The sequence below is a fragment of the Trachypithecus francoisi genome, unplaced genomic scaffold, assembly GCF_009764315.1.
Source record: "Trachypithecus francoisi isolate TF-2019V2 unplaced genomic scaffold, Tfra_2.0 Lachesis_group3, whole genome shotgun sequence".
Taxonomy (NCBI): domain Eukaryota; kingdom Metazoa; phylum Chordata; class Mammalia; order Primates; family Cercopithecidae; genus Trachypithecus; species Trachypithecus francoisi.
In genome coordinates, this window is record NW_022681468.1 from 121606837 (window position 1) to 121630268 (window position 23432).

The 23432-nt window shown below is 39.9% G+C and overlaps 1 protein-coding gene across 20 annotated transcripts in view; it reads right to left on the reverse strand.

Moving 5' to 3' along the window:
- The window catches only part of MAP2K5 (mitogen-activated protein kinase kinase 5), a 268342-nt gene that overhangs the window by 40268 nt on the left and 204642 nt on the right, over nt 1-23432 (reverse strand). For 13 of the 20 annotated variants that reach the window (XM_033189632.1, XM_033189624.1, XM_033189621.1 and 10 more), the window contains 2 exons: nt 19135-19161; nt 18791-18823 (listed from right to left, as the gene is read on the reverse strand). In XM_033189632.1, coding sequence (XP_033045523.1) covers nt 18791-18823; nt 19135-19161 — 60 coding nt within the window. The remainder of the gene's footprint in view (nt 1-18790; nt 18824-19134; nt 19162-23432) is intronic. The other 7 variants (XM_033189635.1, XM_033189627.1, XM_033189622.1 and 4 more) reach the window with 1 other exon arrangement.

The window sequence follows — 23432 nt, forward strand, 5'->3', positions numbered from 1 at the left end:
TAAAATTCTGGACTGGCTTTCTATAAAGACCCGGTATAAAACATGATGCTAACATGGGCCACTTCTCAAAGTATGATACCAAAAGTAAATTAATGAATTATAGACTAGCAATATGATAATGAAGTCATGTAAAAACGGATGAGAAACAAAATGAGGAAATGTGACATTGTGCATGGGTAGTTAATTTTATTTAAGACCTGATATTGTAGCCTGTTAAGTTCCTCCTATGATAAAACTGAGGAACACTGGGTGGTACCCATGAATAATTTATTTCACTTCCTAAAATGCCAGCCCAAGTCGACTTTGCAGAACCACAGCGAGTGGATTCTCATCTCAGTGGTGCCTGGAAAGAATCACTCATTAAAGATGTGGGGGAAATTCTAATCTCCATGCACAATGCCAGATACTTATTTTTGTTTTAAAATCCATGTCTCCTGCATCCCTCAAGGGAGAATCTTCTGAGATGCAGAAGACTGACTGGTAGGGGGATGGTGAGAATGCCACACATAAACACTGGGCAAAGGCATTTTCTGAGAGTCTCCAACTCCATACAAGTATGAAGGCTGTTAACACTCCAAAGGAAAGCAAATGAATATGCCTGAGAGAGTTCTCTGCACTGCAGGACTTGACAGTATACTTTTCTCTTTTTAAAGCAAATAAAATTACAAAGTTAGTTTTGATCAGGATGTGAAAGATCTCCAAGAACCTGTCTATGTTGTTATCTAATTCACATACGTGAGGAGGGAGGCATACAGTAAATTTGCGCTCCAGTTTCACTGTAGCTCACAGGAAGGGAAAGTATCTAGTCATCGGAGTGGTTCAGAGACTCTAGTAAAGCAGTTGCTGCTACATCCCAAAAATGCCCTTTATGAAATACGGGTTCTGGCAAGATGGAGAAATATATTTCAAAAATTTAAATGTGGGTTGAAGAAGCAGTTACACTGAATTCTCAGTACTGGTTGACACTGACTCTAAATTGTTAATGAAAGTCACTCTCTTTAAGACCTTGGGTGCCATACTTCACCTTAAGGGCTTTTTTTTCAGATGCTTTTCCATTGAACTTCTAAGCACAGAGGTATAGAACGAAGCAGTGGACACAACCTTAACCAAAAGCCTCAATCTGAGAGTCTAGTCTCAAATCAACTTTAGAGTTCTGCTGAAGTGACACAAGCTGGTTCTTGTTATCAAGCCGGCAACTGTTACATAAAAACAGCTGCCATAAACCATTTTAGTAAGCAATTCTGGTCATCAAGGAGGACAGTTTCCAAGCCTCAGAGGTTTCAGTAACTACCTGGTCAGCCCCTTCTGCTAAACAACTGGAACACAAGCATGCAGCACGCTAGAGAACAGCGAAGGACAATAGGAAAAAGTTTGAGTGATGCCTTTGCCTTGTGAATAATGAACAGTTCAAGAAGGTCAACCCATTACAACTGAAACTGTTTAATTATTAATTATGCACAATCTATGAGCAAAAGGACAAGTTCAGAATGCTTAATGTATGTTAACTTCAACTGGACTCTCTCTGGGTATTTTGTTATTAGCACTTGTCAGCAAGGTACTCAGGCATAAAAAAAGGCAAGTAGCAGAAAATCTGTGTGTGTGTGTACCTGCACACTCAAAGAGCTGGTGGAGGAGACAAGGCAGGAAGAGGTCCAATTCCAACCACAGCTGCTGCTAGTTCACTTACAGAGTAAGTGTGCTAATAAGTATATTTAGTGACCTTGAAAGCAGGCAGATAAGCTGGATATTCCAAACACAGAAATCATCAATGAGAAAAATGCTTTCAATATTCAAGGAATATTCTTTTTTAAACTATAATGTATCTTGGCTTCAGAATAATCTGTGTTATTAATCTACCCTTCACCCTGCAACTTCCCACCCCCATACAAGTGCATGTAAAACTGGTAAAATCTAAATAAGATCAGTGGTTTGCGTCTTGTATCTATGACAATTTTCTATCTACAGTATAGATACTGTACTATACTTTTTTTTTTTCAGATGGAGTCTCGCTCTGTCACCAGGCTGGAGTGCAGTGGCGCGATCTCGGCTCACTGCAACCTCTGCCTCCTGGGTTCAAGCGATTCTCCTGCCTTAGGCTCCTGAGTAGCTGGGACTACAGACATGCACCACCACGCCCAGCTAATTTTTGTATTTTCAGTAGAAACAGGATTTCACCATGTTGGTCAGAATGATCTCCATCTCTTGACCTCGTGATCCACTGGCCTCGGCCTCCCAAAGCGCTGGGGTTACAGGCGTGAGCCACAACGCCCGGTCGATACTGTACTACACTTATGAGATGTTACTGTTGAGGCAAACTGGGTGAAAGGTACACAGGATCTCTCAGTATTATTTCTTACAACTGCATGTAAATCTAAAAATTATGTCAAAATAGAAAGTTTAAAAAGAAAAGGTAAGGGACAGGGACTATTTTTAAACAATTAGATGAGGCCTAGATTCTTAGTAGAACTCTGCTTTGTATAAGGGAGAACGCTAGCATAAATACTCAACTGGAAAAAAGTTAAGGGCCCTTTGCTTAAAAAAATATTCCTGAGGACTATATTTTTGCCTGTAATTCATAATTAAAGGTGACAGTGGGACATGACAATAATGTGGTGGTTAATTCAGACACTGATAAGGCATGACATAAAATACTGTGTAAAAATGACACAATCATTCATTATTCATTCATTCATTCAACAGCTTTTGTGGGCATCTACCATGTGGAACGCAATGAGCCTGGCATTGTGGAATGGCTGATACTTAATCCATATCCTCAAAGAATCTGTGTATTGTTCTGAGGGATAAGACATGCACCCCTAATAACCAGCCCTGCAGGATGGAGGAAGTGGCCACGTAAGAGTGCCAAAGCTGGGCACTCAGGATGAACAGGGGGGCATTGAGGTTTTGGTTCAGTTTGGCTGGTAGAAGTGAGTTCACAAACCAGGGTCATGGGGAGTAAAGTAAAAGAGTCTGCAGCATGTGAGATACTTTATTTGCTCCCCTACTTTCTTCTTTCCTCTCTCCCAGACAGTACCTGAGGGTGGGAGGGACCTTGAATGTTGTAGTCTGGGTCCTGTTCCCTTCTCCTTATACAAAACAGACATTCCGTCAAACCTTATGCATACTGGCAGTAAAGCAAAGGAAGATAGGACAACTTCTCAAAAATCGCAAGGCATTGGCTCCACTGGTGAATTCTGAGGTCAGTTGTACTGTGGTTGGATTAAACCAGCATGACAAATTAAATGAAACATGGCCAGCCCTCTAACTTTTTTTAATAGCCCACTTCTAGACTTATGGTGTCAAGCCACCAAGCCAACAGGTGTTCAACATCAGAAAACCATCTGTAGTCTGACCAATATTGAGAGTCATGCTCTATATTTTAAATCTTTTAATTCATGTCTGACGTTCCTTTGGCCTGGCCCAACAATGTCTACTCTTAGGCACTGGGATTCATATTAATTGGCAAAGCTCTATTGGATCACTGCATTCTATCCTCAGTGCTGGGATCAAAGGTCATTTGTAATTCTAGGGGCTTCATGCCCGGCAGGATAGTGTTTTGCCTGTCAGACCCCAAATTGGTTTCTGATCCTCCACTGTTCACTGCCTTAGAGTAGCATCTTTATGAGACAACTGGCAGATGAGACATAGGGCAAATCTGTACTTGCCTGGGGAGAAAACCGAGTTTGTTTTAAAAAAAGAAAAAATCTAAAAAACAAAAAAATGAAAAAAACTGGACCCTCACCTCTAAGGATCTCCGTAGAAGCTAATCTTCAAACCAAAAATGGCCTGTCCAAGGTGTAAACTAATGTGAGATTCTGGGAAATCAGCTACATTTTCATATTTTAAAGGTCCTCAATGTTCATATCTGTACATACCTGCTGTAACAGAATGTAGACGGGGGGAGAAAAAAGCAGTCACATGTTATCAGAAGGAGAAAGGTGGGAAAGAGATGAATAGGTGCTCCTGGTCTGAGAATGAGTCTCGTTTAGAGTGAGTAGCCATAACTACATAGCAGATTGTACGAATTCAATCAATGCTTGTTAAAACATTGAGTTTGTTTTAAAATGTGGCCACTCCATGAAGGAACAATCAGCATTTTGATTCTAAGTGTATTTTTGATTTCATGATGCAGATAGAACTGACCTACTTCTCGGGGTGTTATGAGGGAAAACATCAGGGTGAAAGCGAGGCTTTGAACTTAGGAAGGCTGGCAGATGACATACCAGAGAAGAAAGCCTCCAACCCTGCTCAGCTGGAGAACAGAAAGCCCGCCTTTTACTCATCCCACTCCACATCAAGTCTTGAGCAGAGAAAGTGAAAGATGATTCAGTTTCCACACCGGGTCACCCCATGCTCTGGGCTGCCAGGCGTGACAAATTACATATGTGGGCATTTTGGTGTGAAGCTCTGTCCACTGGGTCTGGGCTGACAGTAGCAGCTCATTTAACTTGTCTCAGATGGGCCTGGAACCACGGGGTAAAGGCCTGAATTTTTGCCACTGAAAGGCCCATCCTACCCATAAACCCTACAATCAAGGAGAACCAGCTGTTAGCCAAGTGAACGTCACTACCAGATGGCTTATAAAAAACAAAATATAAATGAACAGGTCTAAAGGAATCTGTCTCTGGGTAACTGAAATTTGAGATTATAGAGATTTTTTTCCTATTTTCTTTTTCTCCTTAATGTGTTTTGGAAGTTCTTCAGTATTGGGATAAAAGAGAAGAGAAATGATCTTTGTCATTATTTGTCAAAATGGACTCTTCATTTAGTCTGCTTGTTTTTTTTGGTCATTTAAAAGATTTATATTTACTTAGAAATGTTGTAAACATATGGTAAAGATCTTAGTGTTTTATAACATTTCTTGAAAATAGGTGAGTGGAGAAACGGAAAACAGATTAATCTTTTAAACTGTATTTATAATTGCTTCCTTTCCAAGGCCAATGAACATCTTTTTTCTCCTTTTATTTTAGGTCTCTTTTTGGTCATCAGCCATAGTGCACAGCATTTTTTAGAGGTGCCTACATGAACAGTACACACATACTCACACACTAGCATCCACATATATCTCCCTTTTCAGTGGTTTAGTCAGAGCAGCAAAAAACATACTTGTCTCATACCGAAGGGATTTCATTTACAAAAGTAAAACCTGTTATTGTCCTCTTTCTCTGCAGCCTCCCAATGCATTTCTACTGCTTTTCATAAAACACTGCTGCAAATAATCAAGCATGACCACTGACATCCACAAGATTTGAGTTTTAGGAACCATTAAATGAGCTCACCCTCGTGGGAAGTCTCCTGCTCAGGCTGGTCTAAAGGTAATTATTCAGCAATTCCTACCTGTGCTTTTACCTTGTTCCTGTATAGTGTTTGAATTTCATGCACTGGTCAGGTCAACTTTTTTCCTCAAGAAAAATTCAGCTATACATGTTTGATTCAGTACCTAAATTAGAATGTTAACATACACACTGGCATTTCACCTGGTTCTACAGAAGTGCTGATTAAAAGCAGTCTAAAAGGCAGATCATAAACTATATTAAAAACAAAAGAGAAAAATCTAGGAGAGAAAAAAAACCCTTAATAGGTGCCCAAATGAAAAAAAATAAATTGATCTTTTCATAGATAAAGAGTTAAGATTGAAACATCTGAACCACATCCACACACACTGTTGAAGTACAAGAACCTGGCAGGTCCGTGTCCCGAAAAACCAGCAAGCCATAACACTATCAAGTCAGCCTCTGAGAACTCACTGTAAATCCAAAGTCCACATCACCATACTGTATGTCCTCCTGAATGTTCACTCGACTGTTAGTTAAAATAATTACTGCCATTTGCCACCTGCACTGCCAGCTACAGATAAGGGGGGAAACAGAACTACCAGTGGCTGTGTGTATGAGTGTTGGCTGTATTTGCCTACACATTTTTAAACAAATTCAAAGGCTGCTTCAGCTTCAATTCAAAGGCTGAGAATTATACATGAAACTGTGCATACAATAGACAGACAGAAGGGAATTTAAAGCTGGTTTAAGGAGACACTACAACAGTTTAAAATTAGTTACTATGAGGGGAACAAAGGGAAAGAGGGAGGGAGGGAAGAAGAGGAAATGAAAAAAAATAGAACTACATACTGTGAAATGAACAAGTTCAGTTAGAATGTTCATCAGGATTTGGAAAATCATAATGCCATCTGCTACTCTGGACCTCAAAACATCAGGGATCTCGTGGGCCCAGACGTTTCCATTTCCAGGAGGAAGGAAGGAGCTTACACTCCCTGGAATGCTGCCTCCATTCTGGAATGGAGGCAACACCCCAGCCGACCAGTTTGGAATCTCTTTTGAGAACATTTGTACTGCTCACATACACATTTTCCCTGGTTTAGAGAAAATTAACAGCCGGCAAAACGATTACAGCAACTCGGCAGTGAAGCAGAGCAGTGCCCCCAGCCCAAGCTGCTGCGTAACTGACCCTGGCATCCAACTTGGGCTCAGGGTGTGGAGGTCCCATCATGGTGGATTAAATGAGCATTGTCCTATGGCTGGGTAAGACTTCACAATAGAGCAACACATGTTAAATGACAGCAGCCAAAACTGGCCCCACCAGGCAACTGCCCATTCACAGACCGCTATTCATAGGCCTCCACCACCAAGAAATTAATTCATTAATAATACATCAGGCTTCATGGACGATTCAAACGAACACAAAGCTACTTGTTCAATGACTGCCTAAAGATGCAGAATTTTTTCTGGTTAAAAAATCCCCACAAATCTAATTGACTTACTAAATCAAAATTATGGGGATGTTTATGATAATATTTTGGTTAGTAAAAAAGAAGAAATGGATGAGGTCTATTGGCTGCATTCACTCAGTGCCACTTGGAAATAATAAAAATACATATTTTTTTCAGCAATAGTTAATAAAATCTAATTTTATATAATTGTGTGTTTAAAAAAAATTTTTTTTGCTTCAAGTGACTTTGTACATCCTTCAGACTATGAAGAAAAAATTTTCTTATAACTTGTTTCTTCTGTAACATTTTGTACTCACTTCTTTCTTACTCCTCCCTTCTGACAACTCATAAATATGAATTAAATATAATTATAAATGAACAGAACATTAACTTTTGGATTACTGCTGTGTTTTGGTAGAATGTTAATGTCATTTCTAAAGAAACAGTTATTACCAATAGAAAAAGTAATTACTAAAGGAATCCTGGCCTTAATGCTAACCTATTTCCAGTTTTCAAACCAGCCAAACTGAATTAATTTAAACACACTGGACTTTTCAAAGAAGGTATTAGATTTCTAAAGATTGCCTTACATAAAAGAGGAATATCAGTTTTCAGGATCCCAACAATATATTCCCAACAATTTGAAACACAGGTCTAGCTGACAATACCGCTGAAAGGACAGGACCATTGTGTGCATATGGTTGTATTAGCTTACTGAGTTTCTAATGCCTCAGTCATTAACTAACACAAGCTGCACGTACCATGAAATCCCACATCACAAAAACCTGTTTGTGGGAGTGGTTAGAGCTAGACACTGTGGTCGGACACTGTGGGTCTGCAGGTCCTGTCTCCCTTTAACCACCTGCAGTTATGTGCTGTGACAGGAACAGGTCATCCTTGGGATGCTGGGAATAGGAGGGCATCCCTTCTTGCTAACTTCAGAAGCTAGAATCATGGTAAAGTCTCTCAGGTAAAAGATGAGTGGATATTAGTTCCTCTGAAGTTGGTTAATCCCATTTTTTTCTTTTTTTTTTTTTTTGAGACATAGTCTCACTCTGTCATCCAGACTGGAGTACAGTAGCGTGATCTTGGCTCACGGGAACCTCTACCTTCCAGGTTCAAGAGATTCTCCCACCTCAGCCTCCCAAGTAGCTGGGACTACAGGCATGTGCTATCATGCTTGGCTAATTTTTGTACTTTTTTGTAGAGATGGGGTCTTACCATGTTGCCCACCCTGGTCTTGAACTCCTGAGCTCAAGTGATCTGCCTGCCTTGGTCTCCCAAAGTGCTAGGATTACAGGCATGGGCCACCACGCCTGGCCTAACCTCGCTTTTGAATTTCTGGGAGGTATTATTAGGCAATCATTCTTGCCATCAGCATCCCCCACCCCCCAGCACCTGCTATTTTCATAGCCCAGTGGCTTCTCAGGCACCCTGCCTAGGAATGAGTGATTCTACATGAATGAATTTTTTAAGATAACACATTTAAGAGCCAAACTTACTGTATTTCAATAGAAATCTTTCTAAAAGGATTCACGTTCCTCCATGCCAAATTAAATAGAGTATGCAGAATAGAATTCAATTAACTGAAAGATGTGGGGTCATTCATATGAACAGCAAAACTGAACTGAGTTGCAAAATACCTATGTCCTTTGAGCATGTCTGCAGTGCGAAGTTGTCTTCTTTCATAGCTTTATAAAAAACCTCTTCCTTTGATGCCAAAATGTTCAGTGGTCACTTTTTACTTTCTTCAAATCAATGATAGTATAATGTAAGGAGCCTTACCCTTTGATTGTCACTCAGTTTCCTTGTCTGTAAAATAGAGTGTGTGGGGAAAGAATGTGACATGGGGAAACACTGTGTAGACCATAAAGGTTAAGGTGGCCGGGCGCGGTGGCTCATGCCTGTAATCCCGGTACTTTGGGAGGCCGAGGCGGGCGAATCACAAGGTCAGGAGATTGAGACCATCCTGGCTAACAAGGTGAAACCCCGTCTCTACTAAAAAAACCCAAAAAATTAGCCGGACATGGTGGCGGGTGCCTGTAGTCCCAGCTACTCGGGAGGCTGAGGCAGGAGAATGGCGTGAACCCCGGAGGCAGAGCTTGCAGTGAGTTGAGATTGCGCCACTGCACTCCAGCCTGGGTGGCAGAGTGAGACTCTGTCTCAAAAAAAAGAAAAAAAAAAAAAAGTTAAGGCATCATATATTCTCTGTCACTTTTTGGATTTGTATTTCTGAGGTCTTGAAAAAACAGGTGTTGAGATTTATGCATAAATGTCATTTGATGAATATTTACAAGAGCCTACAGGATGTTAGGTGCGGTACTAGGAAGATAGAAATAAAATGTCTAGGAACTTAGAGTCTAGTTGTTAAACTCATAATTGAATCTGGAGCAGGAACGAATATGGTTTTGAATGAGGTGCTCGATGATCTCTCAAGAACAGAATGCTAATCATCTCATCCCTTAAACATGCCTCTTTCCGTGTGCCCCATCTCAGGAGGGTACCACCATGCACCTGACTGCCCAAGTCCTGTGATTCATCCCTGAACCCACCTCTCTACCCTTCTTTATAACCAGTTACTTACCAAATGCAGTTAGTTCCATCTCCTAAATACCCTACAAACATGCTAAAACTGTCCTGATTAAACCCCTCCAATTTCTGATCGGAACTACAGCTTCCGATCTCCTTTCCAATCCATCTTTCACAGCTCTGCCACAGTGATTTTTCTAAAACACAAATCTGGCTATGTTGATCTCCTGCTTAAAACTCTTTCAGTCTCCCCATCCTCCCTCCGCTACAAATATCTCTCAGCATGGAGTATAAAGATCCTTCAAAATGTGGCCCTTGGTTCATCTCATAATACTTGCCCAAACACCCCAGCCATACTGAACCCCCTGCCTCAGATCTCTCCAAGGCTAACTCTTATTGGCTATCCTTCAGTCTCATCTCTTCTACAGAGCTTCCCTGGTAGTCCCTGTCTCCTCCACTGAGTTGTCTCCTGTTTCCCCAGCACCTTGGCCGCACTTTAATTACAGAATTTATATGGCTACAAACATCGTTAAATACCATATCGTAAATACCCATTTATGTGAGTGGTTGAAATGACAGTCACTGTGGTCCTCTGAGAGCCCAGGCCATCAAGTCTCATACCACTTACACTACCTGCAGTTTAGTGATCTGCATATACGACTGTTTACTTGTCTGCCTCCCTAATAGAGTAGCGGCTCTTGAATGGTGGCAAGAGCATCTTATTCATTCTCCATTCCCAGTACCTAGCTCTGGGATTAACACAGGTTTACAGAATGACTTTTGGGCTATCATCAGTGGTTTTCAAACTATAATCTATGGAACTCTCAGTTCTTTAATGCAGGTGTGTGGGAAAGGGGGTGGAGATCTAAATCTCCCATCCTCTGGCCAAATCAAAATAGCTTCATGTTCATCTATTTTATAGGTTGGGTTTTTGAGCAACATAAAGGGGTCAAGCGCTTTTAGAAATGTGTGAAAATGAACTACTGTACCAATGGGAAGATATAATCTGATTTGCAAATGTCTTTTAGAAATACTATTTTTTATGCAAATAAAAACCACAATGAAATGTCAACTCACATTTTGTTAGGATGGCTATCATAAAAAAGTCAAAAGGTAACTAGGGATGGTGAGGATGTGGAGAAAAGGGAACCCTTATACACTGTTCATGGGAATGTAAATTGGTACAGCCATTATGGAAAAACGGCATGCAGGAGGTTCCTCAAAAAACTAAAAATAGAACTACACTATCATTCAGCAATCCAACTTCTGGGTATATATCTAAAGGAAATAAATCACTATCCTGAAGAGACATCTGCACTGCCATGTTCACTGCAGCATTATTCACAATAATCAAGATATGAACACAACCCAAGGATCAGTCAATAGATGAATAAAGTAAATGTGGTATGGATACACACGCCAAAATGGAATCTTACTCAGCCTTGAAAAAGGAAATCCTGTCATTTGCAATAGCATATGAACCTGAAGGTTCAGACAGATGAACATGCTAAGTAAGTCAGACACAGAAACACAACAACTGCATGATCTTACTTAATATGTGGAATCTAAAATAGTTGAACTCACAGTAGCAAAGTAGAAGAGTGGTTACCAGGGGCTTGGAGGGTGGGGGAAATGAGGAGGTGTTTGTCAAAGGGTACAAACTTACTTTTATAAGATAAATATAGCATGGTGATTATAGTTAATAATCCTGTATTATATATTTAAAATTTGCCAAGGGAGTAGATTGTTAGGTGTTATCACCACACACACACAGACACACACAGTAACTGTGTGTGGGGTTGGATATATTAGCTTGATTGTGGCAATCCTTTCACAATGTATACGTTTATCAAAACATCACATTGTACACCTTAAATACATACACTATTTGCTAACTGTACCTCAATAAAGCTGGGGAAAAATATAACTTTCACATTCCACAAGGCACAACTGTATTCAAAACTTACGTGTATCTTTACTTTGTCTCTTATTACTTTCTTCTTGTTCTTGATCAAAGAAAGCAGCATAAGAAGAGGGTGAGAGAGAGAAAATGTTGCCACATAGGGGCAGTCTCCTTCAATCAGGAACAGGTGGTTTATCCTAGAGTTTATTTGGAATGCATATGATACTCAAAACACAGTGTCCCTTGTAGGAGCACTGTAATAATGCCAGGGTTCTGGGCCACTAGAGAGGTAGCACTGTGGCAAGCCACAGCTCTAGGAAGAGGACTTTGTGCCCTAGTGTGGGGGAGAGATGCTGGCTTTCTCCATTAGATTTGAGAAGGACTAAAGTGGATTTGCTTAAGATGGAAACAGACTTTCTTGGCAAAACCCCCTGAATTCAACACCTCATCATTACAAAATCCCACTTATAAAAGTGTATGTCTTCTGCAAGTTCTTATGACTCTAACCATAAAACGTAATGAAGACATAAGAGAGCCTCTACTATTTACTTATCTGCCTGGCTGGCATATGCACATCATTATGGTGGTGCTAAAAAGAATCATTATGAATAGAGACAGTCATCTACCCTACCAAACACCTGGACTCACAAGAGGCCTCACATGGACGCTCCACTTGGACGTGGCTCCCCTGGTGCTTTCCAGAAATGCTAGTGAAGATGACCAGTGGCGGAAGGAGGTACTGTTTGATGCCAGCCCAGCCTGGATGCTCAGTGAAGAGGATGGAAGTTAATCACATGGCTAGATACGTGAGTCAGGCCGACTAAGGGGCAGCTAACATTTCTGTTCTAGAAGAGAGTGACACTGAACAAAGTGGGATGAGAAAATGGAGGACTGGGAAAGGCAGGAGAAAAATGAGGGAAGAGCCTCCTTTATAACAATATTACTAAAAAGCCTCTAAAGGCCGGGTGTGGTGGCTCACAACTGTAATCTTAGCACTTTGGGAGGCTGAGGCAGGTGATCACTTGAGGTCAGGAGTTTGAGACCAGCCTGGCCAACATGGTGAAACACCATCTCTACTAAAAATACAAAAAAAATTAGCTGGGCGTGGTGGTGTACACCTGTAATCCTAGTTACTTGGGAGGCTGAGATGGGAGGATTGCATGAACCCAGGAGGCGGAGGTTGCAGTGAGCCAAGATTGTGCCACTGCACACTCTAGCCTGGGCAAACAGAGCAAGACTCCATCTCAATCAATCAATCAATCAATCAATATTTAATAGCTAGCTTCTAAGATTCTCCTTCAGTCTCATTTCTCCTACTACCCACCTCAATAGAACTATCTTAGAAAAAAATACAGATCTCAACATGTCAGACCTCCTAATCATCTCCCTTGGCTACAGGGCAACAATTACGTTTTCTGGTACAGCATTTGAGATGCTCCCTGTATTTTTTCTAGCTTCACTTTGGGCCAACTATTCGTCTTCAAAGCTGCCTCACACTTAGACACCTATGGTTGTGTCCCTCCCTCTGCTGGGACAATCTTCTCCCCACTTTCATTTTGTGAATATCAAGATATTTTTAAAGCCCAGCTCAAATATCATCTCCTCTCTGATGCTTTGCTAGCTTCCCACATCTTCCAACCTTGCACAGCACTGTTTATATGGCTTTATTATAGTTTTTAACATAATGAATCAAATCTATTTCATGAGTTTGTCTTCCACCAGATCATGAAGTCATCCAGCGCAGGGATTTATCCCTGCACCTGGTAGAGATCATGACCCAAGCAGGAGCTCAATAAATGTCTCTTGAAGTAAAAAAAATACACATTTTTCTAGCTGTGGTAGTCTTCTACGAAATGGAATGTGGTTTAAGAGTGTCTTCTCTTTTCTTCTGCTGAAGTCCATCCTATCCAGCCAAGCAACTAAACACAGGCCATTACAGAGAAACTCTCTGCTTTCTATTTTTCTCTTTGGCATTGAAAATTTAGAGATAATTCACAAAAAATAAAATTCACCCTTTTAAAGTAACAACTCAGTTCCAAAACATTTCTACCACCCCAAAAAGAAACCTTGTACCTATGATAGTCATTCTCAATTCCCTTCTCCCCTCCAGTCCCTGGCAATCACTAATTCATTGACTTCCTGTCTCTATGGACTTCCCTATTGTGGACATTTCATAGAATATGTGGCTTTTTGTGTCTGGTTTCTTTCATTTAGCATGTTTTCAAGGTACATTCATATTGTAGCATTTATCAGTACTTCATTCCTACTTATGGTCCAATGTGAACTTCTGGATTCTTTCTACATTTGGGCTATTATGAATAATGCTGCTATGAACATTCATGTATAAGTTTTTATGCGGACATATGTTTTCCATTCTCTTGAATAGTTACCTAGAGGTGGAACTGCTCGGTCATATAATTGTTCTATGTTTAGCTTTTTGATGAATGGTCAAGCTGTATTCCACAGCAACCACGGGACCATTTTACATTCCCACTAATAATTTACGTGGGTTCCAATTTCCCTACATTCTTGTCACCACTTGTCATTTTCTGTTTTTCTTTCTTTCTTTTTTTTTTAATTATAGCCATCCTAGTGGGCATGAAGTAGTGTCTCATTGTGGTTTTGATTTGCATTCCCTTAATTAATTGTTGAGCATATTTTCATGTGCTTATTGACCATTTGTTTATCTTCTTCACAGAAACATCTATTTAAATCCTCTCCCCATTTTTAAATTGGGCTATTTGTCTTTTTATTTATCACTGAGTTGTAAGAGCTCTTTATATATTCCGAATAGCAGGCCTTTATCAGATATATGATTTGCAAATTTTTTTCCCATTTTGTGGGTTGTCTTTTCACTGTCTTGATAGTGTCCTCTGACACATACAAGTTTTTAATTTTGATAAAGCCCTCCTTTTGTTTTTGTTTGCTTATGCTCTTGGTGTCATAGCTAAGAAACCATTGCTAACCTAAGGTCATGGAGATTTACATCTATGTTTCCTTTTGAGAGTGTCATAGTTTTTACTCTTACAGTTAAGTCTTTGATCCATTTTTTGAGTTAATTTTTGTGTAAGATGTAAGGTAGGGGTCCAAATTTATTCTCTTACATATGGGTATCTAGTAGTCTCAGCATCATTTGTTGAAAAGACTATTCTTTTGCTACAGAATGGTCTTGGCATCCTCATCAGAAAACAATTGACCGTGCATATATATTTCTGGACTTTGAATTCTATTCCATATGTCTATCCTCTACCACTACCATACTATCTTGATCAGTGTAATTTTGTAGTAAGTTTTGAAACCAGAAAGTAGAAATCTTGCAACGTTGTTTTCTTTTTTTTTTTTCAGTGATTGTTTTGGCTATTCTGAGTCCCTTGCATTTCCATGGGAATTTTAGGATTAGTTTATCCGTTTCTGCAAGAAAGCCTACTGGGATTTTAATACGATTACACTGAATCTGTAGATCAATTTTGAGAGTATTTCCATTGTAACAATATTAAGCCTCCCACTTCATGAACATGAGATTCCTCTCCTCTCCTCTCCTTTTTCCTTTTTTTTGCTTTTTTTGTTTTTTGAGAGGGTGTCTCGCTCTGTCACCCAGGCTGGAGTGCAGTTATCTCGGCTCACCGCAACCTCCACCTCCTGGGTTCAAGTGATTCTCCTGCCTCAGCCCCCCGAGTAGCGGGGATTACAGGTGCCTGCCACACTGCCCAGCTAATTTTTGTATTTTTAGTAGAGACGGGGTTTCGCCAGGTTGGCCAGGTTGGTCTTGAACTCCTGACCTCACATGATCTGCCTGCCTCAGCCTCCCAAAGTGTTGGGATTACAGGCGTGAGCCACCGTGCTCGGCCTGTCTTCGGTCTTTGCACTCCTGATAATGACCTTAGCAAAACTAAAAAGTACCATATGAAATCAGGACCTTGGGAGGCCAAGGCAGGCGGATCACTTGAGGTCAGGAGTTCGAGACCAGCCTGGCCAACATGGTGAAACCCCGTCTCTACTAATAATACAAAAAATTGGTCAGGTGTGGTGGCGTGTGTCTGTAGTCCCAGCTACTCGGGAGGTTAGGACAGGAGAATCGCTTGAACCCAGAAGGCGGAGGTTGCAGTGAGTGGAGGTTGTGCCACAGAACTCCAGCCAGGGCAACAAGAGCAAAACTCCATCTCAAACACAAAACAAAACAAACAAAGAAAAAAACCGAAGACAGATGGTCGGGTTGTTGGGACAAAAGGTAGCCATCGACAAGAATGAGGAGTACCCATAGAGAACAGGGGCAATCACAAGAGGGCACAGGAAAAGTACTATGCAGAACAGTACAGCCATGTAAGGCACGTTAGCCTGGGGGCAAAGGGCTCTATACACTTCAAGAGGCCCGAGAATATCAATGTCAACACCAAACACTCTGGCAAAATGGTTGGCAAAATTCAGTGAAAGAATAAGGTAAACCCCACACAATTTTACAGCCCTGGAGGGCATCAATACATCAAAGTTTACATTCAGTACCATGTTCAGAACAAGGGACTAAGTCCCTGAGAAAAGGTTAAATGATATTCACCACACTCCGTCAACAGGCTGCTAAGAACAAATAGATTTTAGAAACATTTCTTTCTAAAAATGCAAATTTCTCATAGCTGTCAGAGCTTACAGTCATAAATTTCAGTTATCTAGACAATAGGGGCTGACTTATTCCCCAAAGATATCAGATGGCTAAGGCTTCAGGTACACAGACACACATCACTTATAAAGAACCAAAGCACTTTACAACGCAGGTATTCAGGGACATAGGAAAGACCTGATTACATAAGGACCTTAAAGTAAAAAGTTCTATTGAGAAGCAACTCTGAGGCACCAGATGATGTCTTTAAGCTATCACTTACACCTCAGCTAGCCAGCGCCAATTCAGAAAACCACTACCCATCAACATTTACTTGGACCACCCAGATTTCTGATTGGAGCTCAATTCTCCTGTTACCTTGGCTACCCTCCCAATTCCTGATCTCTGGTCTGAGTTTCAAAGTCATGATTCTTACTCCTGTTTAGTTTTTGGTGTCTTCTGTTTGGACATCTGGTAGCTAACCCTGGCTTTGTTCCATGATTCCACCTCCTGACTCCCAGATTGGCTCTAACATTCATCTTTGGCCACTTCAGGACTGGCTCTTGCCCACCTTAGTGGTGTTTTACTACATCTTCACTCTTTGCCAGGCCGTAACAGGAGGTCAAGTTGAATCCACACAATAATATGTCACACTGGGTTTTGTGATAGCTATTTTGTATGTGACGCCAAATATACCCATCTTGTCTGAATTAGGCTCCCTCAGGGGAAGTAATTTTTGATCTGACTTTTCACTAACAGGAAATAGTACATACTAGCATCAGATACCCATTTCACAATGGGGTAAATCCTACTCCCAAGCAGTAAAACAGCTCAAATCCCAACTGGGCATATTCATTCACAAATAAAAGGCCTAAAAGTCAGATGCAAATGAAGCTAGCTAGCTAACCGCCCTGTGGGAACTAAAGGGGAAGACTTAGCCCTGGCAAGCAGTAAGAGAAGTTTGAGAAGTGGCTCTCAAACTTTAATGTGCAGAGAGTTACCTGGGAAACTAGTAGATTCTAGGCACGACCCCTAGAAAGTCTAATTCAGTGATCTGGGGCCAGGAATTTGCATTATAACAAAAGTCTTAGGTAATTCTGAGGCCATCAGTCCTTGGGCCACCCTATGAGGAACACTGCATCACAGCAATGAGAACTCTGACAGACACACAGGACAAGCGCAGTAAGTACAGGACCCCACCAATTCTTCCTCCCCGAGATGCTATGATTCATCTTGTCTAAGGCAGGTCATCTGGCCAATCCTTTCCTAATACTTTTATTGCAGAATATCAGCTCAGTTCCAAGATCAACCTGGTTTTAGTAAAGGCAATGTTCATTTCCCAAGTTTCCACAAGGAGGATGGTTTTAGAGTACATAGGAATAGATGTCTAAGTTACATTTTTCTCTTGACAAAGAAATGCTATGAAGAAAAATATACCATTTAAGTTACACATGATCATTCTTCATCAATCTTCATCCCTTAAATAGAACATCTCCCTATGGTAATTTCAAAAGTCTCATGATTTTGCCCAAATTAAACAAGATATTTTAAATTGAATAGCAATAACTGCTACTTTAAATAAGGAATGAAAATATCTATTTGATGGAGAAAACCTTTAAATGAGCTGTCCAGAAACACATATAGTATTGGCAAGGAATGCCTTTACCTGGATGTTCTGATGCCTAGGAGCCTGGCAGACCAACGGGAGAGCCCAGGAAACACAGGAGGCTGTGCACAAAACTGAGTAGGCAAGTTTCCCCAGGCACTTCCCCAAGCAAAACTGGAGGAGGACCTCAGGAAAACCAGTTAAATTGGGAGGATTCTGATGGGGATAGTATGCTTTTGGAATATAAGATGACAGAGGATATTGATGAGCTGTTAGATCCAGGAGGTCTGTCTGATATTTGAGATAATGGAGCCTCCATTTGTTTCAGGACGATGCCTTCATTTTTACATCAACATGGTTTATGGCTTGCAGGGGATATATGGACTGACTGATGCAACCATTAAGGATGTTAGAGCCCCACACTTACTATTATTGTGATATGTGTGTATGTTTGTTTTTTTCCTAGGAGGATCTTTATTTTTTCTCCCAAATCTCATAACTGGTTATGCAGATGTTTAATTGAGAGGAATAATTATGAATTACAATTTTTTTTCTTTCAAACTTTCCTATCTGAATCATTTATTGCCTTTCCTCTCTAATCACAAGTGTTTTAAATATTATAAAATTAAAGTTTAAAAAAATAAACATTGCTAGTAGGCAAACCCAAGCCCAAAAAAGCTCACTTTCTAAAGAAAATGTTAATGTTTCTTGAAAGCCTTGTGTATTATAAGATTGATGATTTACAGAAAAGGAATTTAAAGTCAGAATAAGAAGTAGACAAAGTTGGTTGAGAGAGAAAAGTATGTAGATTAGCCTCATGAAGGCAAAGGAACAGTGGAACTCAATGCAGCAGGATGATCAGAAGTAAGCTCAATTAAAATGTGAGAATACAGGTTTCCAGCTACTAGAATACACAAGATGTTAGGGGTATATTCTGAGAAAAATGCCTAACTAGGAAATTAAAGCTGAACTGTTGACCTAGAGTTTTTGAGCCCTTTTATCGCTCTGATATGCTTTGGGTAAATAACTCAAAGCAGGCAAATTTCACCCAGCTTATGCTTGCTCTTCAACTCTGACCCTTGCCTACTGAATGACTTTAAATAACTGTTGCAGAAAAAAATGATACCATTTTAATTTCCAGCTCCATCCCCATCTGGCCAGGGAAAGGGTCAATTAATATTATTGTGTTTTGTCTTTAGGGCATCTGATACCCCTGAGGACCAGCCTGCGGGACAGTCTGTTTTTGCAGGGTTTCTTGGCCAGAATCAGAAGAGTGGGATTCAGGACAAGGCCAGTTCACGTAACACAGCTCAGAGCCATACAACACAACTTGCTCCAAGGATGTTGGGCATTGTGCTTCATTAGGAAACAAAATATAAGCTTTCCACACCATTAGGAATGACTTTAGGAGTGAAAGCACATAAGACGATGCCTCACCTCATCAACAATGCACTGCAGAAGCTGGAGAGGCTGCAATGGAAAAGAAGAGAGGAAAAAGTATTAGCCTCTATGCAATATCTTTACAGTGGAGTGGAAAGAAAAAATCATTAATGCAATAAAATATAGCAAGATTAATCAACAACAGCAAACTCTTATAAAAACATTGATGCTCAGGATGTTCTATTATTTCTAATGGTACCTAATCTAATACAGGCAGTTAAAGGTTTGCATTTTCTTCAAAATGCAATTTGCTAAGTTTAAAACAAGGCATTCAAGCATGCAAAGGAAGCAGCCATCAGGAAAAAGAAAAGTGAATTTTTTTCTGAACTCATAAAGCTTACCATTAAAGATCCCTGGTTTTTCTGAATCTGAAAAAAGGCAATATGTAATTAGCATGTCATAATCAAAATGACTCACTTGGACACATTATGATCACTGAGAGAAAATTATTGCATTGCTGGTGGCAATTTGTGGGCATGTGTTAACACAATTTACATAATGAAAATACACAAATGTTAATAGCTCGCTTCTCATTTATAGGCGAAAGTCAGCAGAATGTTAATTTCACACAACACTTTTTAGTACCCTCCAGGTTGTATTAGAATAGGGAGAAAAACCATAATCCATTTCAAAAGGCTGTTTACGATTCAGATATAAATAATGTTTTATATTGCTAGATTGTGAACACTGGGCTTAATGTTGCAATCATTGCTAATGTTATGAAGCTCACTCTTTTTAAATTAAAAACCGATTTATTTAAAATTGAAATTAAATCATAGTCAGAAATTAGAATTTTGGATTCCTGCCAGTGTCTGCTCACAATTCCCTATTTTGTGAAGAAAACTTTAATTATGTGGTTGAAGTATTTGCCCCTAACTTAGGAGTGAGGTAACGACTCCACCTTTTCCAAAGTTCCTTCTGCCTGTTTCCAGGGCAGCAATGCTCTCTGGGAAAATAAAATTCATGCAAGTTTTACACTAATTTTTAGGGAATAAAAGCAGAGTCCAGTAAGAGTGTGTTTCTGATCAACACTCTGAAGGCAGGTTGCTCACACATTTAACACTGATAAACTGCATTTCTTAGAAAGCTACTAAAACGTGACACAAAAATTAACAAAACATCCACTTAGTCATTAAAGTACTAAACACTTCAATGCCTCCCCATCCAGGAAAAAAAAAGCCTACAGTTATTATAAACTTAGTGAAAATGAAACTCCAGGTACTACATTTTCTAACAGAGAACTTTTCAGGAACCAAATACTGATGGGTCAACTGTTTTCTGAGATAACTGAGCTCCAACCAGCTGGTAAAATACACGGAAACTAGTAATAATCCCTTATATGTTTTTATAGGTGTTTACAAAAATTCTTTCCCATATACTAACTCATTTGATCTGCACAACCACCCTGAGGTTGGTGGGGATGATCATCTTTATTCTACGGTGGAAAAGCTGGGCCTGCCAGAGGACAGGGTCCAGGCCTGAGGCCTCAGGGCCAGGGTGTGGTGGTGCTGGGGCTCCTCCAGAGCTCCTTTCCTTCCAGCATCTGTATTACACCTGCCTACGGTCATAGAGTTATTTGAAAACAACTGGATTTATATACATTTATACTTGGTATGGTATTGTTGATAAATTATCCATTTTGACATGTTGGTTCCTCTCACCTAGACTGTGAGTTTCTCAAGAGCTGCAGCTACGTTTATGCATTTCTTTTGCATCCATGTGGCTGATCAGCACACCCTTCCTCCTACTGCCTGAGTGTTTTAAAGTGTTTTCCCATATATTTGTCAAATGAACATGGTACCCACTCATTGCTCTTATTGGCTTTTCATCATTTCCTCCCCAATCACTACTTTGGGAAACCTCTGTCCCAGGTTGACTGGCTTAGTCTATGTTGATAGTCCCTGCTTAATGTTGTACTGAATTCCTGCTTATTCTGGTTCCTCCAGTCCATGAGTACTTCCAGACAAGATTCTGCAGGTAAAGATTTATACTACAAGGGAAGGCGGAGCTGTAACCACCACCCCGAAGCAGTTAAGAATTTCAGTAACAAGCTACACCACCTTTAAAAAAGTACTGAAAAGCCTGGACAACCTCTCCTATGACATGAGATACCTATGGAGTTTGCTTTTATATATTTTTTTCAAGCATACTCCTCCTACCCCTACATTCCTAGTAAGATATATCTACTTCAACAGCAGAGTTATTTGTAATGAACAAAGAATCAGAAATCCATTTCTGACGTCAAAGAGAATGAGCTTCACAAATTTCCAAGAGTCAGGGGGATGACAACATTCTCTGAGGAGAACATGCAGCAAACATTCTAAGTGAGAGGTTTTGAAATGAATTCAGAAATGGGGGAAACACTGTCCCCAGTAACATACGAGTTGTGTGACTCAGATTAACTGAGGGGAGGAAACTTCCTCATGAACTGAGGTCTTAAAGAAAGCCTCTAGTTTGCCCTATTTTGCAGGATAAAAGCTTAGTCTAAGACAATTTAAAATTGTACTATTTATGCTTGCTCTTTACTAAAAGAAAGAGAAAAACAGCAATATCAAAGTCTTTTTTTAAAATAATCTTGTAACTATACTGTTTTGCCCAGGTTTTTAAAGAGATATGTTATCAGGTTTTATTATACAGTTTTGATAGCAACATATTATATGAAATCATCTTCATACATTTTGTATTAAGGTAGCAGCGCCAGTACCTGAAATTGATTCAAAAGGCTTAAGATACTCAATTACTTTTTAACAGTTACACAATGCAGTGACTTATATCTTCTATTTCACAAGAATTTGATGATGTAACATCATTGTAATTGATTCATTCTCTCAATTAAATAAAGCTACTGCGCTTTTCTTTATATGAATGCCACATAGACCATAGAGTTAGATGTATTATCTCCTTTTTCTGTCTCAGATATATTGCCGTAAAGGCTGTATTCTGTTCCTCTGTTAATTCCACCAGATAATTTAATGCCACAGTCATATTTTTAAAATTCTGAACTGCCATGTACTCGGCTGTATTTATATTAGGCATATTTTTCACTGCTAAACTCTTTGTTGTTTACCTTTTTCAAGATCACATTACTGTATAGGCAAAGCAACCATAAAACAGACCCAAACAGTCAACCTCCAGTCATTGCCTCTGCTTTTGCACACAGTTCATGAAAAAGTGAAGCCCCTAGTTTTATAGCACATTAAAAGTGGAACCAAAGGTCCTCAATATAAAATGTTGGCTTTGTGAATGCCTATCTTTATTCTGGGTCTGCCTTCGAAACGCATAGCTGTGAGAGCAGAGTTCAGAGGAACACAATAATATTGTTAGGGCTGATGTACTGCCTGCACCTCACAACATATGAAATGCTGTTTATAACTAACTTGTCCAAGCCCTCATTCCTGCTTATACATTTTGCGTGTATTGAGTGTTTTCTATGTCTAACTAGTACTTTGGGACAATGAGAGAACAATAATTGTTCCAGTCACACACTTTGTTAATCAGTTTCTAGAACTAGTAGCATTTTGATAGACTAATTAAATGAACCTCTTCCCTTTTCTGGACATAGATTTCTTTTCTTTCATTAGCTGTTAGATTCAAGATTTAAAACCACACTAACAGGGGATAGTTATGTCTCATTCTGATGTAAGACAGACTCTTATGTGTTTAAATGGGGGAAGAATGACTTCATAAAAGGCAGCCACAAGTACCAGTTAGGTCTTGGTATTATTACAGTAACATTTATCATATATTTCCTTACAAAGACTATCCAGTTAGCAATTAGAAAACTCTTATAACATGACTTATGACTGTGAAAAATGATGCTAGAAAGGAAATTGCCAATGTAAAAGTTTGCTTGTGGGGCCTCAACTATTTAGCCAATGGCTCTGGTGATAAACAGCAATTTTGGAAGTCTCACTTTATGCTTCGCTCTCTGTAGAGGAGCTTTTTACATAAGTGGTAAAACAGACCTTGCTACCAGCCCCTTTTACATTATATTCAGAGGCACAATCAGAAAACTAAAATGAATCTACCTATGTAACTTAGAGAAGACACCAGCTATAGCTTTCATTTTCTCTTTTACTCTCTGAAATTATGGCTTGCCCTGCAGCTCTTGTCTGTAAGATTTATGTATGACCTAGGTCAGATCTTCCGATATCAGCTGACAAATTTTCTCTTTACATATTTACTGCTTTTCAGGCTTATATTATTTTCTCTTAAATAGAAAGAAGAAATATAAAATTAAATCATATGGTTGGAATTTTTAAAGAATAGCATTTTCATTTGTTGTGCTACTGGCATCACATTCTAGCTTTCTTTTTTCTCTTTTTTTTTTTTTTGAGACAGAGTCTCACTCTGTTGCCCAGGCTAGAGTGCAGTGGCGCAAGCTTGGCTCACTGCAAGCTCCACCTCCCGGGTTCACACCATTCTCCTGTCTCAGCCTCCTGAGTAGCTGGGACTACAGGTGCCCACCACCACGCCCAGCTAATTTTTGTATTTTTAGTAGAGACGGGATTTCACCGTGTTAGCCAGGATGGTCTCAATCTCCTGACCTCGTGATCCACTCGCCTCGGCCTCCCATAGTGCTGGGATTACAGGCATGAGCCACCGTGCCCGGCCTACATTCTAGCTTTCAATGTTGAGT